Source organism: Gigantopelta aegis, chromosome 8 (assembly GCF_016097555.1).
Source record: "Gigantopelta aegis isolate Gae_Host chromosome 8, Gae_host_genome, whole genome shotgun sequence".
Taxonomy (NCBI): Eukaryota; Metazoa; Mollusca; class Gastropoda; order Neomphalida; family Peltospiridae; genus Gigantopelta; species Gigantopelta aegis.
The window spans coordinates 5,222,403-5,240,062 of NC_054706.1; the positions used below are offsets into that span (position 1 = coordinate 5,222,403).

General features: G+C 39.2%; 1 protein-coding gene across 1 annotated transcript in view; it reads right to left on the minus strand.

The window, feature by feature from the left end:
• Positions 1-7,018: 7,018 nt before the first annotated feature.
• Positions 7,019-17,660, minus strand: part of LOC121379439 (tryparedoxin-like) — a 35,528-nt gene continuing 24,886 nt past the window's right edge. The window contains exons 2-3 of the mRNA XM_041508080.1: positions 14,555-14,763; positions 7,019-8,218 (exon numbers count right to left, since the gene is read on the minus strand). Coding sequence (XP_041364014.1) covers positions 8,060-8,218; positions 14,555-14,763 — 368 coding nt within the window. The 3' untranslated portion in view covers positions 7,019-8,059. The remainder of the gene's footprint in view (positions 8,219-14,554; positions 14,764-17,660) is intronic.

A 17,660-nucleotide genomic window follows, 5' to 3' on the forward strand; every position in this document is an offset into this window, starting at 1 on the left:
CTGGGTTGGATGCCTGTTTGTCTGTCACAGAGGAAGGCTGTTAGAACAGTGGTGTTGATTAACTAAAATGAATAACGAGAGGCTTAATAAGAAGGTGTTTAAATGGGCTAGAAAGTGTTCTTCAGTACGATGTAAAAACTGGAATGTTAAGCTGTGTGATATATTTAAAGTTTATATATATTGTTTTACTATTGACCATGTGATTGTTTTTAGTCTCTTGTAACTCCATAAGGAGAGGGCTTTATATTATGTATTAAGAATGTTTCTCATGTATTTTACTGTGCATATATTAGGTGAGACTTTAATATAATACCTGTCTGTCTGTCTGTCTGTCTGTATTCCGTGCTTGCTACATATTCAAAAAGAAATAATTTGCATTAATTATATATATATATATACACACACACACACATGTATATATAATTCTATTAGTCAGACCTAGACGACATCGGCTATCGATCTGGCGAAATACTTTCTGAAAAAAAAGTTTATTTAAATGACAATTGGTTTTTCACTTCACTGATTGCCCTGCAAATAGAGTAGTGGATTTATTCGTTGTATGTACTAACAGTACAGTCACACTCAGCGATCCCTTCTATATGGCAGTCCAGACAAACCCATTTTCGCTTTTGTGAACGCCAATAATTTAATTATCATAGAATAAGTAGATTAGGTGTGTGCGTATTACCAATTCAAATCGTTTATTCTAAGGTAATGCACGTTGTGGAGAATTCAGCTATAATTTTAGCTTAAGCTGTAGAATCAACATTGTGTTTAATGCATTCATTCTATAAAGGCTGCATTATTTGTAATGCTGATTTCTTAAGACTACTTCAAAACCAGACACCCACAGTTTCCAAAGGTACATTTACATGCATTAGGTATCTTACAATATGTGAATATATGTATATATCTATTATATATATATATATATATATATATATATATATATATATATATATATATATATATATGTGTGTGTGTGTGTGTGTGTGTGTGTGTATTAATGTATGTATGTATGTGTGTGTATGTATGTATGTATGTATGTATGTATTGGTGTATGAATATATACATACATACGAATATATATATGAATACATACATATATATATATATATATACACAAGCTACAAGCTACGCGGTCGATCCAGCTTACATACATGAAACAGTGGGCAGACCTGGCACTGGCTAGTATGTATGAATACTAGTATCTATATTGATGTATGAATAACTATATGTATGTATGTATGTATGTATGTATATTGACAAGATACTAGATTAAAGTTAGAGATGGTGGTGCGTGCACCAGTACCCTGTCCCTAGATTACAGCGCTTGGAATAGATCGTCAATTTATGTTTCATCTCTTTACGCAAACTTTGTCTCTTCCGTTGTCTTTTATTTAATTACTCTGTATGTAATCAGAGTTACAAACAGACACAGTTTTCGTCATAGTGACGCTATGAAGACGGGTATCGTCTGGCCTATACTGAAAATGGCGATGAAAATTTTGTGTTTCATCAAAATTGGCGTGGGCAGGATTTTGGGAAAACTCACGCTGTCTATGAATCATGCTATGAGAAGACATGTAAACATTACAGGTGGTTAGAAAATCATAAGACGTTCGTTCATAGAGAAAGCATTGGAAAATCGACAATAGAGCTTTCAAGGTGTACAGTTCTCTAAAACATGTGCATCTGATGTGTTCTAATACTGATGGAAAGAATGACTACAGAGAGTACTTACGACAAATACCCTTACCCATGGTAGCATTCAGTCCCACATTACATCTCTGTGTGTTATACAGATATTACTACGCTAGCAGTGAATTAAATTTGTTTACAGTATCAAGAGTTCACTTCATTGTTTCTCTACGTATATATACTGTTTTACTGTCCAAAGAAGGATAAGGGGGGGGGGGGGGGGGGGGGGGGGGTTGAAGAAGCCCAAGACCGTTTCTTACCGTGACGATTTGGTGCGCCGCACAATTTTTATCATATTGAAATTGTTGTTTTTTAAATTATCATCATTTTGTTTGTTTTTTTGTTTTGTTTTTTTATTATTATATTTTTTATATTATTATTTTTTATTATTATATTAATTTAAAAAAACAAATTAGAAACCCATCCAGTTGAACCACAGGTAAAGCTACTTACTAATCTCTACAGATTATTAGAAATGTTATTATGTGATATGCCCGACAGAATAGCATGTGATTACATACATTAACATATTTCCTGTAGATGCATTAGTAAAGGTCAAAGGTTATGATGACTACATTTCAAAGCGTACGTCTGTACCAATATTTAAAACATACAATAACTGCAGACTGCACCTACAAAAGGAAGCCAATTTAGAGCATGTCTGTATTTGCAAAACTATAATTCGCAGATGCACAAATAGTGAAATAGCGACTAATGAAATGACAACACTGAACGTTTTGCGTGACTTTCAATAAGGAAGCGCCATTAACTATTTGCTGTGATAATGTCAATATTTGAATGTAGTTCCTTCTAAATTGCGTGTTGCTACCAAAACCATTTGAAGTGACATTAGGAGTTGGCCGGTGAGTGCCGGAGTTAGAGAGGAGAAGCTTACAGGGAATTGGCATGCCGCACACGTCAGAGAGTGAATCTACGTTGAAAGGTATTGTAGATCTATATTGATGTATTTTTAAATGGCTCTGGTAAACACTAGTTCCGGTATAGTACTGTTGATGTAGGTTATGATGGACCAAATAAATTCCGATTGCCGATAATGTTAAAAGTTTCTAATAAACCTGACACATGCCGCAAATCAATGTCATCAAATTAATTGTACAGTAATCGAATGATGCAAAAAAAATATATAGAAGCGGGGGGGGGGGGGGGGGGGGGGGGGGGGGGGTTTGTACACACATATATATTAAAACGTCTTTGTTTCTTTTATTGTCCAGTAAATATATATTCCTCATGGAAAAAACCCACTGAAATGTTTGAGAGCAGTCTACAAAATGACCACCTTTTTAAGTGGCGGGATTTAGTTCAGTCAGTTGTGTGCTGGCTTGTGGTACTTGCGTCACAGGATTGAACCACCTATATGGATCCATTCAACTGATTGGGTTTTTTCTCGTTCCAACCAGTGCACCACAACTGGTCAAGGCCGTGTTATGTGCTTTCTTGTCTGTGGGAAAGTGCATATAAAAGATCCCTTGCTGCATTAGGAAAAATGTAACGAGTTTCCTCTGATGACTACGTGTCAGAATTAACAAATGTTTGACATCCAATAGCTGATGATTAATTAATTATATGTACTCTAGTGGTGTCGTTAAACAAAACAAACTTTAACCTTTTCTGTTTAGAAATAGATAAAATATCACGTAGCTTTTGGCGTCTCTTTTGTTTTTACTTACAATATTGAATCTGTTTCTATTTTAGCAATAACCTATAGGCCTAAAATGTTCATTTTGTATGACAATCGTCCATATATTAATTAGTGTTCGGTCCGAATATTCGAATATTTGCTAGCTAATTTGGTATTCGAAATATCCGAATAGTATTTTCGAGTTTTCAAATATCTGGAGTTTTTAGGTCCGATGGGGAAAATGACTCTAAATGAAATGAATAATGCGGTTTCCTTTAATCAAAAGATCGGGTATGCATGCAGCATTCAGTCGTGAACATAAAGTATATCTCGAGGTCAGGTCAGGTCAGTGTGTTTAACGTGCACATTCAGAACAAGCTGTTATAGCGCACGCCTTTCCTGGGCACAGGTACCGGCCTCGGCCGGCTTCTTCATCCAGGACAGGGAAGGGGTGGGGTGGGTTGGAGGGGGAACCGCCTGCACTGGCAGGTGCAAGGGAGCACCAGCAGTCCGACAGTAGCCGGTAACAGACGGAGGGTGGTATTGCGCTATGGAATTTGGAATGTCCAGTAGGATTAAGCCAAAGAGAATGGGTGCGTATTTTTGATGAAGGAATTTAGGCGCAATTTTGAACGGTCAGCCAAAAGATAAAGATAGGGAGCTACGTATAGTTTTAGACATTAGTGCGCCAGAGTAGCTCGTTAAGTGGACCTAGCTGGTGTTGATGTGTCTCCCTAGGTTGGCCATAGGGGCCTTTAAAAGGGTCTGATCTGTTCAGATCGTGGCATGACAACCCAGAGGAGACTCGATGCAATTGTGTATGGGATGTAAGGCCGGCAGGTTCCTGATGTTATTCTTCCATTCCGCCCGTCTGCTCATCTTCTTGTCCCGTTCCTCTTGTCAACCTCCTCTTCCATCTCTCCCATCCGTAATGACCGTCATGCCCACCAGAAGCAAGGAGTTTTGGGACTGGGTAGAGGGGGCCGGTATTCGCTTGTCCAACCCCCTCTGGGTGCAAATCAATTGTGTACTTGGAGCCGGTTGTCTTTTGTCTGACTTCTTATTAAGTACTAGGTGCTGGACCATTAATTGTGGGTGGATGCATTGTTATCATTAGTAAAGCGCTTGCTTGATGCGCGGTCGGTTTGGTATCGATTCTCGTCAGTGGGCCCATTAGGCTATTTCTCGCTCCAGCCAGTGCACCACGACTGGTACATCAAAGACCGTGATATGTGCTATCCTGTCTATAGGATGGTGCTTATAAAAGATCCTTTGCTGCTAATCGAAAAAGAGTAGCCCATGAAGTGGCGACAGCGGGTTTCCTCCCTCAATATCTGTGTGGTCCTTAACCATATGTCTGACGCCATATAACTGTCAATAAAAAGTGTTGAGTGCGTCGTTAACTAAACCCTTTCCTTCCTTGTTATTGGTATCATTAGTCAATGCATCCGATGTGAAAGTGATGTAGTTAAGTGCATGATGTCTGCTATTGGTATCATTAGTCAATGCATCCGATGTGAAAGTGATGTAGTTAAGTGCATGATGTCTGCTATTGGTATCATTAGTCAATGCATCCGATGTGAAAGTGATGTAGTTAAGTGCATGATGTCTGCTATTGGTATCATTAGTCAATGCATCCGATGTGAAAGTGATGTAGTTAAGTGCATGATGTCTGCTATTGGTATCATTAGTCAATGCATCCGATGTGAAAGTGATGTAGTTAAGTGCATGATGTCTGCTATTGGTATCATTAGTCAATGCATCCGATGTGAAAGTGATGTAGTTAAGTGCATGATGTCTGCTATTGGTATCATTAGTCAATGCATCCCATGTGAAAGTGATGTAGTTAAGTGCATGATGTCTGCTATTGGTATCATTAGTCAATGCATCCGATGTGAAAGTGATGTAGTTAAGTGCATGATGTCTGCTATTGGTATCATTAGTCAATGCATCCGATGTGAAAGTGATGTAGTTAAGTGCATGATGTCTGCTATTGGTATCATTAGTCAATGCATCCGATGTGAAAGTGATGTAGTTAAGTGCATGATGTCTGCTATTGGTATCATTAGTCAATGCATCCGATGTGAAAGTGATGTAGTTAAGTGCATGATGTCTGCTATTGGTATCATTAGTCAATGCATCCGATGTGAAAGTGATGTAGTTAAGTGCATGATGTCTGCTATTGGTATCATTAGTCAATGCATCCGATGTGAAAGTGATGTAGTTAAGTGCATGATGTCTGCTATTGGTATCATTAGTCAATGCATCCCATGTGAAAGTGATGTAGTTAAGTGCATGATGTCTGCTATTGGTATCATTAGTCAATGCATCCCATGTGAAAGTGATGTAGTTAAGTGCATGATGTCTGCTATTGGTATCATTAGTCAATGCATCCCATGTGAAAGTGATGTAGTTAAGTGCATGATGTCTGCTATTGGTATCATTAGTCAATGCATCCCATGTGAAAGTGATGTAGTTAAGTGCATGATGTCTGCTATTGGTATCATTAGTCAATGCATCCCATGTGAAAGTGATGTAGTTAAGTGCATGATGTCTGTTATTGGTATCATTAGTCAATGCATCCGATGTGAAAGTGATGTAGTTAAGTGCATGATGTCTGTTATTGGTATCATTAGTCAATGCATCCGATGTGAAAGTGATGTAGTTAAGTGCATGATGTCTGTTATTGGTATCATTAGTCAATGCATCCGATGTGAAAGTGATGTAGTTAAGTGCATGATGTCTGTTATTGGTATCATTAGTCAATGCATCCAATGTGAAAGTGATGTAGTTAAGTGCATGATGTCTGCTATTGGTATCATTAGTCAATGCATCCGATGTGAAAGTGATGTAGTTAAGTGCATGATGTCTGCTATTGGTATCATTAGTCAATGCATCCCATGTGAAAGTGATGTAGTTAAGTGCATGATGTCTGCTATTGGTATCATTAGTCAATGCATCCCATGTGAAAGTGATGTAGTTAAGTGCATGATGTCTGCTATTGGTATCATTAGTCAATGCATCCCATGTGAAAGTGATGTAGTTAAGTGCATGATGTCTGCTATTGGTATCATTAGTCAATGCATCCCATGTGAAAGTGATGTAGTTAAGTGCATGATGTCTGCTATTGGTATCATTAGTCAATGCATCCGATGTGAAAGTGATGTAGTTAAGTGCATGATGTCTGTTATTGGTATCATTAGTCAATGCATCCGATGTGAAAGTGATGTAGTTAAGTGCATGATGTCTGTTATTGGTATCATTAGTCAATGCATCCGATGTGAAAGTGATGTAGTTAAGTGCATGATGTCTGTTATTGGTATCATTAGTCAATGCATCCGATGTGAAAGTGATGTAGTTAAGTGCATGATGTCTGTTATTGGTATCATTAGTCAATGCATCCAATGTGAAAGTGATGTAGTTAAGTGCATGATGTCTGTTTGTCGTCGCTACTTAGTGTCAAGGTTGTCCCTAATGTCCTAAGTCCCAAATATAATATCCAACGGCTATCAGAGCAACCCCCCTCCCCCCCTTGCCCTCGGATTTTAATCAAATACAAGGGGGGGGGTATATTAGCCTATCTAGATAATTTGAAGGGATATCCCCTTATTGTGTTTGTTTTGTTTAAAAAAGCGCTAGGCTTCACAATAATAAACAATAAAATAATAAAACAGTAGACCATGTTCATTCAAAGCGCGTCTCGGAATTGAGCACTGACAGAATGCTACTACATTCTCTAGCAAAACAAAACAACAAACAAACAAACAAACAAAACCCCAACAACAGATCTGGAGTGTTCTGCATGAGTTCTCGGCGCATATTTGTTGCCGTCATACTGTTTTAGTGTTTTTCATATTTTGATATTTGTAATTCAGTATTAATAATTTTGAGAGGTTACCTACCAGTCAGTACTGCACAATGATTTATATTAGTTTTCTGTCGTAACTGGCTTTTGGGGATTATTAAAAGTCTATTACACAATTCAAACTATAAAACCCCTGTTAGTTTGACGAGTCAGTTGTTGTTTGGTTGGTATTCGAATATTCGCACGTCATTTCCATTGATTATTCGAATACCATTTTCAGGTCGAATACCGAACACTAATATTAATGAATATTCAATATTAAAATTACAGTCCCCATACGTTTTAGCCATTTCCATATTCAACAGGGTTCCGATTTGTTTTGGGGACCACTTTGCTAATTCCATATTCAATGGGGTTATGTTGGGTTGGGGTTTTTTGTTTTGTTTTTGTTGTTGTTGTTGTTTTTGTTTGTTTGTTTGTTGTTGTTTGTTTCTTTGTGTGGGTTTTTTCTGGAGGTGGGGGTGGGGGTGGGGCACTTTACTTTTGGCGTTGTATATGTTTACTTACAATTTTGAATCTGTTGAACAGTATTTGACCTACATAAGTCTATATTTAGTAGTTATCGATTAGTTTTAGTTTTTATTATTTTTTTGTTGATGGAGGGGTGGTGGAGTGTTTGATAATATAGATGTGCATTTTTAAAATTAAGAAGACGAAAAAGAAAAAGAAGTGGAATAAGAAAAAGTAGAAGAAGAAGAAGAGAAGAAGAAGAAGAATAAAAGAAGAAAGAAAAAAGAAAGACGAAAAATACGCCAAAGAGGAGGAAGAAGAAGAAAAGAAGAAGAAGAAAATACAAAGAAAGTTAGCAGTGAAGTTTTCGTGTGTCCGTCATCTGAAACTTCTTCTTCTTTGGCTCAGTTTTTCTTTGTGTTTTCTCGCCATGGAAAGTTTTGCGCATTTGGATCGTCAACAACGTGTTTCCGTGCACAGTCAGTAATCGTTTGTCCCGTGTGCCCATCCAAGAGTATCAGTCTGGGGACACTCCCCACCCCGAACCGCCGCGCTATTGCCTCCTGAAAATAAACACATCAGAGGTAAAATGAAATGAGAGGTAAAATGAGAGAGAGAGAGAGAGAGAGAGAGAGAGAGAGAGAGAGAGACAGACAGACAGAGAGAGACAGACAGACAGACAGAGAGAGAGAGCATATAACGTACTAATCGTGGATACAGGTTGGAATGGGAAAAGAAAGTTCTACAGCGCTCGCTCGATGCGCGGTCGGTCTAGGATCGATCCCCGTAAGTGGGCCCATTGGGCTATTTCTCGTTCCAGCCAGTGCACCACGACTGGCATATCAAAGGCCGTGGTATGTACTACCCTGTCTTTGGGATGGTGCATATAAAACACCACTTACTGCTAATCGAAAAGAGTAGCCCATGAAGTGGCGACAGCGGGTTTCCTCTCTCAATATCTGTGTGGTCCTTAACCACATGTCTGACGCCATATAACCGTAAATAAAATGTGCTGAGTGCGTCGTTAAATAAAACATTTCTTTCTTTCTTTCTAACGGCTGGCGCGGATCCAGGGGTTTTGTTTGTTTGTTTGTTGTTTTGTTGTTTTTGTTTTTGTTTTGTGTTTTTTGCAGAGTTCGATTTGCTTGTGACGAGGGTGTAGGTCTGAGGGACCTACCCCAGAAAGTTTTGATAATTTTCGTGCCATAGGTTAGACCGCACTCTGCTCCAATTACTCAGTTATAAACTTGGCTAGCCAGAGGTTAGACCGCACTCTGCTCAAATTACCCAGTTATAAACCTGGCTAGCCAGAGGTTAGACCGCACTCTGCTCAAATTACCCAGTTATAAACTTGGCTAGCCAGAAGTTAGACCACACTCTGCTCAAATTACCCAGTTATATAAACTTGGCTAGCCGGAGTTTAGATTACACTCTGCTCAAATTACCCAGTTATAAACTTGGCTAGCCAGAAGTTAGACCACACTGCTCAAATTACCCAGTTATAAACTTGGCTAGCCAGAAGTTAGACCACACTCTGCTCAAATTACCCAGTTATATAAACTTGGCTAGCCAGAGGTTAGACTGCACTCTGCTCAAATTACCCAGTTATATAAACTTGGCTAGCCGGAGTTTAGATCACACTTTGCTCAAATTACCCAGTTATAAACTTGGCTAGCCAGAAGTTAGACCACACTCTGCCCAAATTACCCAGTTATATAAACTTGGCTAGCTGGAGGTTAGACGCACTCTGCTCAAATTACCCAGTTATAAACTTGGCTAGCCAGAGGTTAGACTACACTCTGCTCAAATTACCCAGTTATAAACTTGGCTAGCCGGAGTTTAGATCACACTTTGCTCAAATTACCCAGTTATAAACTTGGCTAGCCAGAAGTTAGACCACACTCTGCCCAAATTACCCAGTTATATAAACTTGGCTAGCTGGAACTTAGACGCACTCTGCTCAAATTACCCAGTTATAAACCTGGCTAGCTAGAGGTTAGACCGCACTCTGCTTCATGGCTAGCCGGAGGTTAAACTACACTCTGCTCAAATTACCCAGTTACAAACTTGGCTAGCCAGAGGTTAGACCGCACTCTGCTCAAATTACCCAGTTATAAACTTGGCTAGCCAGAAGTTAGACCACACTCTGCTCAAATTACCCAGTTATATAAACTTGGCTAGCCGGAGTTTAGATTACACTCTGCTCAAATTACCCAGTTATAAACTTGGCTAGCCAGAAGTTAGACCACACTGCTCAAATTACCCAGTTATAAACTTGGCTAGCCAGAAGTTAGACCACACTCTGCTCAAATTACCCAGTTATATAAACTTGGCTAGCCAGAAGTTAGACCACACTCTGCTCAAATTACCCAGTTATATAAACTTGGCTAGCCAGAGGTTAGACTGCACTCTGCTCAAATTACCCAGTTATATAAACTTGGCTAGCCGGAGTTTAGATCACACTTTGCTCAAATTACCCAGTTATAAACTTGGCTAGCCAGAAGTTAGACCACACTCTGCCCAAATTACCCAGTTATATAAACTTGGCTAGCTGGAGGTTAGACGCACTCTGCTCAAATTACCCAGTTATAAACCTGGCTAGCTAGAGGTTAGACCGCACTCTGCTTCATGGCTAGCCGGAGGTTAAACTACACTCTGCTCAAATTACCCAGTTACAAACTTGGCTAGCCGGAGGTTAGACCACACTCTGCTCAAATTACCCAGTTACAAACTTGGCTAGCCAGAGGTTAGACCACACTCTGCTCAAATTACCCAGTTATAAACCTGGCTAGCCAGAGGTTAGACCGCACTCTGCTCAAATTACCCAGTTATAAAACTGGTTAGGTTAGACCGCACTCTGCTCCAATTACTCAGTTATAAACTTGGCTAGCCAGAGGTTAGACCGCACTCTGCTCAAATTACCCAGTTATAAACCTGGCTAGCCAGAGCTTAGACCGCACTCTGCTCAAATTACCCAGTTATAAACCTGGCTAGCCAGAGCTTAGACCGCACTCTGCTCAAATTACCCAGTTATAAACCTGGCTAGCCATAGGTTAGACCGCACTCTGCTCCAATTACTCAGTTATAAACATGGCTAGCCAGAGCTTAGACCGCATTCTGCTCCAATTAACCAGTTATAAACCTGGCTAGCCAGAGCTTAGACCGCATTCTGCTCCAATTAACCAGTTATAAACCTGGCTAGCCAGAGGTTAGATCGCACTCTGCTCCAATTAGTCAGTTATAAACCTGGAGCAAATGTTGGATTGTTCCACTCGTGAGGAGCTGAAAAACTCAGGGAAGAAGGTCCTCGTGGAATTATACGGAGGCAAGAAGACAGAGTCCTTAGATTCACTACGGATAAGCAAGTTCAAGGACAAAGTAGTGAGGTGCGCTACCAGTGTAGAAATACAAAATCTTCCACCCTCACTGGATGCCGGACAGTACCATATCTATCGAGCCTTTTACCAGGCTAAATGTTGGATGTCGAAGGATGAGGAATGTACATTGAGGGCAGTAGATTGGGGATGGCTGAATCTGCAGGGCAAACTTCTACCTAGAAATATGGACTGTCAGCCTGCCCCTGACTATATTCTTAAGTTGATAAGGTGCCAGTGTAAAGGGGACTGCTCCACAAACAGATGTAGCTGTAGAAAGCAAGGCCTGAAATGCACAAATGCCTGTAGTGAATGTTGTGGTGATGACTGTTCTAATAGCACAGCTATAATTGACGTGACTGAGGATGACACAGACTTGTACCTAGGGGCTGAGCCAAGTAGTGCAGCTGATTTATTGGACTAAGTAGGAAGTATTTGGTCCCAAAGAGTCTTCTAGGGCTAAAGTAACAGCAAGCAAAACCAAATTCTACAGGGGTTTACAATAACAAGGTACAAAATATCTATTTTCAGTAAACTCAGGGACTACGTCATGTCATGACGTAATAATACGTCATAGTGACGTCATATCATGACGGAAGTAGCCTTATTTGATAGATTGATATCACATTCCTATCTGTTGTTCATACATTTATGGGCCCTAAAACCACCCATAAAAAAGTTTGCTGTACATTGAATTCTGACGTGGCGGCCATCTTGAATTTATGCAAATTAGGGCCTTTAGGCGGGTAACTTTGGGATAACTTTTGATATGATGTTCAGTGTGGTCCAATGAACCAGTCAAAGCAAAAACACCTTCTGTAGCTATTTGTTCTAGGTATTTTACAACTTTACTGGACTAATAGGTTAGACCACACTCTGCTCCAATTACTCAGTTATAAAGTTGGCTAGCCATAGGTTAGACCGCACTCTGCTCCAATTACTCAGTTATATAAACTTGGCTAGCCAGAGGTTAGACCGCACTCGCTCAAATTACTCAGTTATAAACTTGGCTAGCCAGAGGTTAGACCGCACTCTGCTCAAATTACCCAGTTATATAAACTTGGCTAGCCAGAAGTTAGACCACGTGCAAGAATGTTTGACATTTAATAGCCGATGATTTACAAGTGTGTTCTAGTGGTGTCGTTAAACCAAAACAAACAGTGTTGTCTTTATTTTTATATGCATTATGATTTAAAGCTGTAAATACTCTTTTGTTATATATTGAATATTCTTGGAATGTTCCAAATGAAATCATAGGACTTAATTTGTTTTTTTCAAACGTTTATAACTCTATCATCTTCAGTTCTGCTTTGGGAAACGCTTATGACTGAAACCACAATTGAAGAAAGAGTTTGATTGTTATTTCATAGAATTTTACAATCAAATAAATATACACTTGGAATTATAAGAACTGAATGTGATATTTTTTTACGCGGTCCCTAAAGTGCTTCTTTGGTTCAAGCTTCCAAGAAAACCAAAATTGTCACTATCACTTCTTAAATAAAACTAGTTCAATAGATTAGCCCAGTGGTTAGGCGCTCGTCTGATTTGCGGTCGATCTAGGACTGGTCATCACAACTGGTGTAACCAATGTCTATGTAATATCATGTCTCAAGGATGATGTGTATAAAATAGTTTTGCTGCTAATCGAAGAGAGTAGTCCATGGAGTGGCAGAAGCGGGTTTCCACTCTAATTATCTCTATGATCCTTAGCAGTATGTCCGAGGTAATATATTATAACAATAGTTACAATGTGTAAAATGGGTCATCAAATAAACCATTTGCCTCCATCTACTCTCACCTTGTGCAATCTGAATATATCTATGCCCGTACTTTACTGATTTTCTTTAATGTAACATTTCTCATTTTGTTAGCAGGTGTTTTCTGCTTGGAAATCATAGTTATTTTAATAATTACAAAAGAATCTCTCGTGTTTACATGATTTGTGCCTAACTGCGGTAGCAAATAATCAATATTTCTTCTTCTTTCATCCAAGCAAGAAATACATTTGTCAAAATGTCTTATTTTATTTTTAGTCCTTACATTTTTGAACACAAATTACAATTATTTTTTCTCACAATACACACACATATATAACGGAAGACAGTTTATCAATAACAAATGCATCTGTCTTAATAATCTCCGCTTTCTTTCAATCATAGAATGAAAGCTATTTTAAAAATATATTGCGATCATTAGAGCAGCCAACATTTAAAGGTCTATGCAGTAAAATTCAATGATGGCAATTTGAGAAGTCATCATATTTGAAACTTTTAGTGACAGACCCAAGTTTTTAAACATTACGACAAATTTTTCACAATAAAAGCCATTTTTGATCATTCAAATTAGAAGTATTTCCATTTTCTTATTTAGAATATTAATGTTTCGTACACTTGAAGTGATTCTAGTCATCCAGGTTTTTATAATACCCCAAAATGCATTTTTGTTTCATAATTCCAAAACCGCACGTTCGTACAAGAAGTAATGGTTATCGAGACAAGCTCTAGTCTATTTGTGGACGGTCTATCCCCGTTAAAACATCACAGACTTTACATCTTCCCTGTTATAACTTTATCCAAATGTGTCTTGCAGGTTTGTCGATTAACTAAACTTGATGTCCATTTTTACGGGCGGAAACTAGGGTCTGCGCCTTTAAAATAATTGTGTTGTTGAAAGGTTTGTCAGACTTATCCAATATTTCACATCCCTATATATACATTGTGTTGTTCAAAGGTTTGTCAGACTTATCCAATATTTCACATCCCTATATATACATTGTGTTGTTCAAAGGTTTGTCAGACTTATCCAATATTTCACATCCCTATATATACATTGTGTTGTTCAAAGGTTTGTCAGACTTATCCAATATTTCACATCCCTATATATACAGGGGAAGGAATTGAGGCACTGAAAATAAAGAATCGATGCATGGTAATATGAATACAGTCTTCTGGTACAAAAAAGACATGTTTTAATTTAAAAAGACGGCATTTCTCTTATTTGTTTCGCACTCCGCTAGCATGGGCGTACATAGGATTTTGAAAAGGGGGGTTCCAAAATAGATTGCAGAGATATTGGGCATATATTTCTATGTTGAGTAAATATAATAATGTCAGATATCAATGTCAGATATATTAAATTATAAAAAAAGCGATTTCGGGGGGGGGGGGGGGGGGGGGGGGGGGGTTCGGTCGAAACCATCGAACCCCCCCCCCCCTCCCTATGTACGCCCATGCTAGGTAACCAATGTTAATAGATCTCTTTACAATTTTAGTTTAGTTGTGGGTTTTTTAAAGCATAAATAGACATCTGATTTGAAAAGTTAATCCATTAAATGCTTTAGAAGTGGCCCTTTTTTTGTTCATCTAACAAGACAACTTACCTCCCACCCTCCCCCAATTATGTCCGAGGACAACACTCTCTTCTAATGTGGAGATATACAAGGTTTCTCTTCAGCACATTAGCGCCATTTGAGTCCGCAGTCTGACTTTCATTCGTGTTCTCTGTACAAACCACATGACTTACTATTTGTGTTCGAGTCTGTTGGTCGGCGAATAACCACGGCATGGCGTCGACTTGTGTCTTGTCGTCGTCGTCGTCGTCGTTGATGCACGAGATGGCGACGATCTCGAAATTGTCTCCCTTGTTGGTGGATTTGATTTTTTCGTAAAACGTTTTCAACTGCTTGGTAAACTGTACGCAAGGCGGGCACCAGTTCCCATGGAAATAGATACCTGCAGATGAATGGAAATATGAAAGTAATATTAGAGATTTCGGCACTGTGACCTCACTGTTACGATTCCACAACGGGCCAAAATGTTTGGTCACATTTCCGCTATCGATAGAATGGCCGTCACCATGAGACCAGTGATACAAGCTTACCTGATTTAACCTTCTTACTAGTATACATGTATTTTAAATAGAAGACATAGACGAATCATCATCCAATATGATAATAAACCTGACCGTTTTACCATCAACAAAAATTAAAGTTAAAAGTTTATTTAATTTAATGACACCACTAGAGCACATTGATTTATTAATCATTCCCTATTGAATATCAGATATTGGGTAGCTCTGAGATTGTCTTAGAAAAGTCCGGCAACATTTTTCGATTATCAGTAACAGACCCGTAGGAACGCGCGGACGGAAATGTACGGGTTGATTTTACCTACTACATATAAAGTTACACATATGGCTGTTCCCCTCCCTTCACCACTAGAGGTTGTGTCCCCGACTCTAGATATCGTTCCTACGCGCTTGAGTAAAGGATCTTTTATACAAATTATCTTACAGGCAGGACAGCACATACTACTCATTCGGGAAAATTTCTCGTTCCAACCAGTGCACCACGACTGGTATATCAAAGGCCGTGGTATGTGTTATCCTGTCTGTGGGATGGTGCATATAAAAGATGCCTTGCTGCTAATCGAAAAGAGTAACCCATGAAGTGGCGACAGCGGGTTTCCTCTGTCAATATCTGTGTGGTTCTTAACCATATGTCCGACGTCATATAACCGTAAATAAAAATGTGTAGAGTGCGTCGTTAAATAAAACATTTTCTTCATTCGGGCGAAAACGATAGCAACATTCGGGCAAAATGAGCTGGCCTGAACCCTTTTCACAATGTATTTCCATCATTTAGTCGTGGTGAATTTTATTTGTAGAATGCAAGAAATTGCATTTCTAGTTTTCAACATTTTCTCGGGAAGGATGCCCCGAATCTTTCTAGAACTGACGTAAACTCGCTACTAAAAGAGTCAATGAACCTTTTCAGCGTTTCTTTTTTTAATAGGCATACAAAGTACTACATATTAAATTGAAAATAGTACATTGCAAAATTATAAATTTTGTTTCATTAATATTCATTGTTTTCTATTATTTACGAGGTGTAAAAAACGATAAACAACATTTTGTCAAAACAAAAAGCAAAAAAAGCAGAAACAAAAAACAAAACAAAAAAACAACAACAAAAAACCCCAACCAAACAAACCATTTCTACTATCATTACTCGTTGTTGTTTTTGTTTTTGTTTTTTAATTCTGTTCTTTATTTCCTTTACTTATTTCAACTTAAGATAACAAATAAAAATATTTGTCAGAAAATTACTAAAATATCTATTACATTTGATCTAACACTTTGGTAATGTCTGGTGTTTATATGCATTGATATACTTTCAGCGTGTACGTAAATACTATTATCCTGTTCAATTATTTAGACCCAAAGTTTTTTGCAAATGTTACGTTTATTTCCTATTCGATATTTGTTTTCTTTGCATTTACATGAAAACAAACCCAAACCCCGACAGGTTTTATATACAAATCATCATATAAAATGCACGAAGTTGACTTAATTCCACTTTTTAAAAATCTCTGTGTCTTTTGAATGCACGTTATTTCTCCTATAAATAACTAAGGTCATTTGCATATCAAAAGCATCATTCTATAGTGCGTTTCAAACTAATGTTCGGTTCTATCGTCCTATCCGCACAAATCGTAGTATGACCTATATTTAAGAAAATATCTGTAAACATGAAGCAGGCGCGGATTCAGGTGGTGAGTTCAAGTGACAAAACCTCAGTTTCAAATTTATTTTTTTTATCAAATATTATAATTATATTGTGGAATACACAAGCGCGCGCGCTGAAGAGAGAGAGAGAGAGAGAGAGAGAGAGAGAGAGAGAGAGAGAGAGAGAGAGACGTCATTTATGTAACGACGCACTCAACATATACTCTTCAAAAAAAGAAACGCAAAAGGGTACAAATGGGTTATAACTCCGATTTTATGTTTCCTACCGGTTCATGCTTTGTGAATATAAGGTCATTGCATGTCCCAAACACATTCCCACGGTTACATTCGATAAAACGCAGCTACTGTAAAATAAAGTTTCAAAATGTGAATATTCGCAAAAACGCAGCCACGTGCAAACCATGTCACCACTGCACGTGCGTTGTCTGCACGTGCAACATGAACACCGACAGTATAAAAGTGCAGGGTGTTCGCTTGCCTGGCCTCTGTATCTGGCCGACAGTTGACAATCCAGGACATGCCACGTCTCAGTGAACCGCAGAGAAACAATGCCATCGGCCGACTAGACGCAGGCGAATCCAGAACGGCCGTTGCCAGGGCATTCCATGTGTCCCCAAGCACCATCTCCAGACTGTGGGACCGTTACCAGCAACATGGATCAACACGTGACCTCCCTAGATCCGGTCGACCACGGGTCACTACCCCCGGGCAGGACCGCTACATCCGGGTACGCCATCTTCGGGAACGATTGACTACTGCCACCTCCACAGCCGCAGCAATACCAGGTTTGCGCAGGATATCCGACCAGACCGTACGGAACCGCCTACGTGAGGTAGGAATTCGTGCCAGACGTCCAGTTCGAGGTGTCATCTTAACACCACAACACCGTCGACTCCGACTGCAGTGGTGCCAGATTCATCGACAATGGCCTCAACTGCGATGGAGACAGGTGTGGTTCAGTGACGAGTCCTGATTTCTGCTCCGACGTCATGATGGAAGATGTCGCGTGTATAGGCGTCGTGGTGAACGTTATGCGGCAAACTGCGTGCAGGAAGTGGACAGATTCGGCGGGGGTAGTGTCATGGTGTGCGCAGCCATCTCA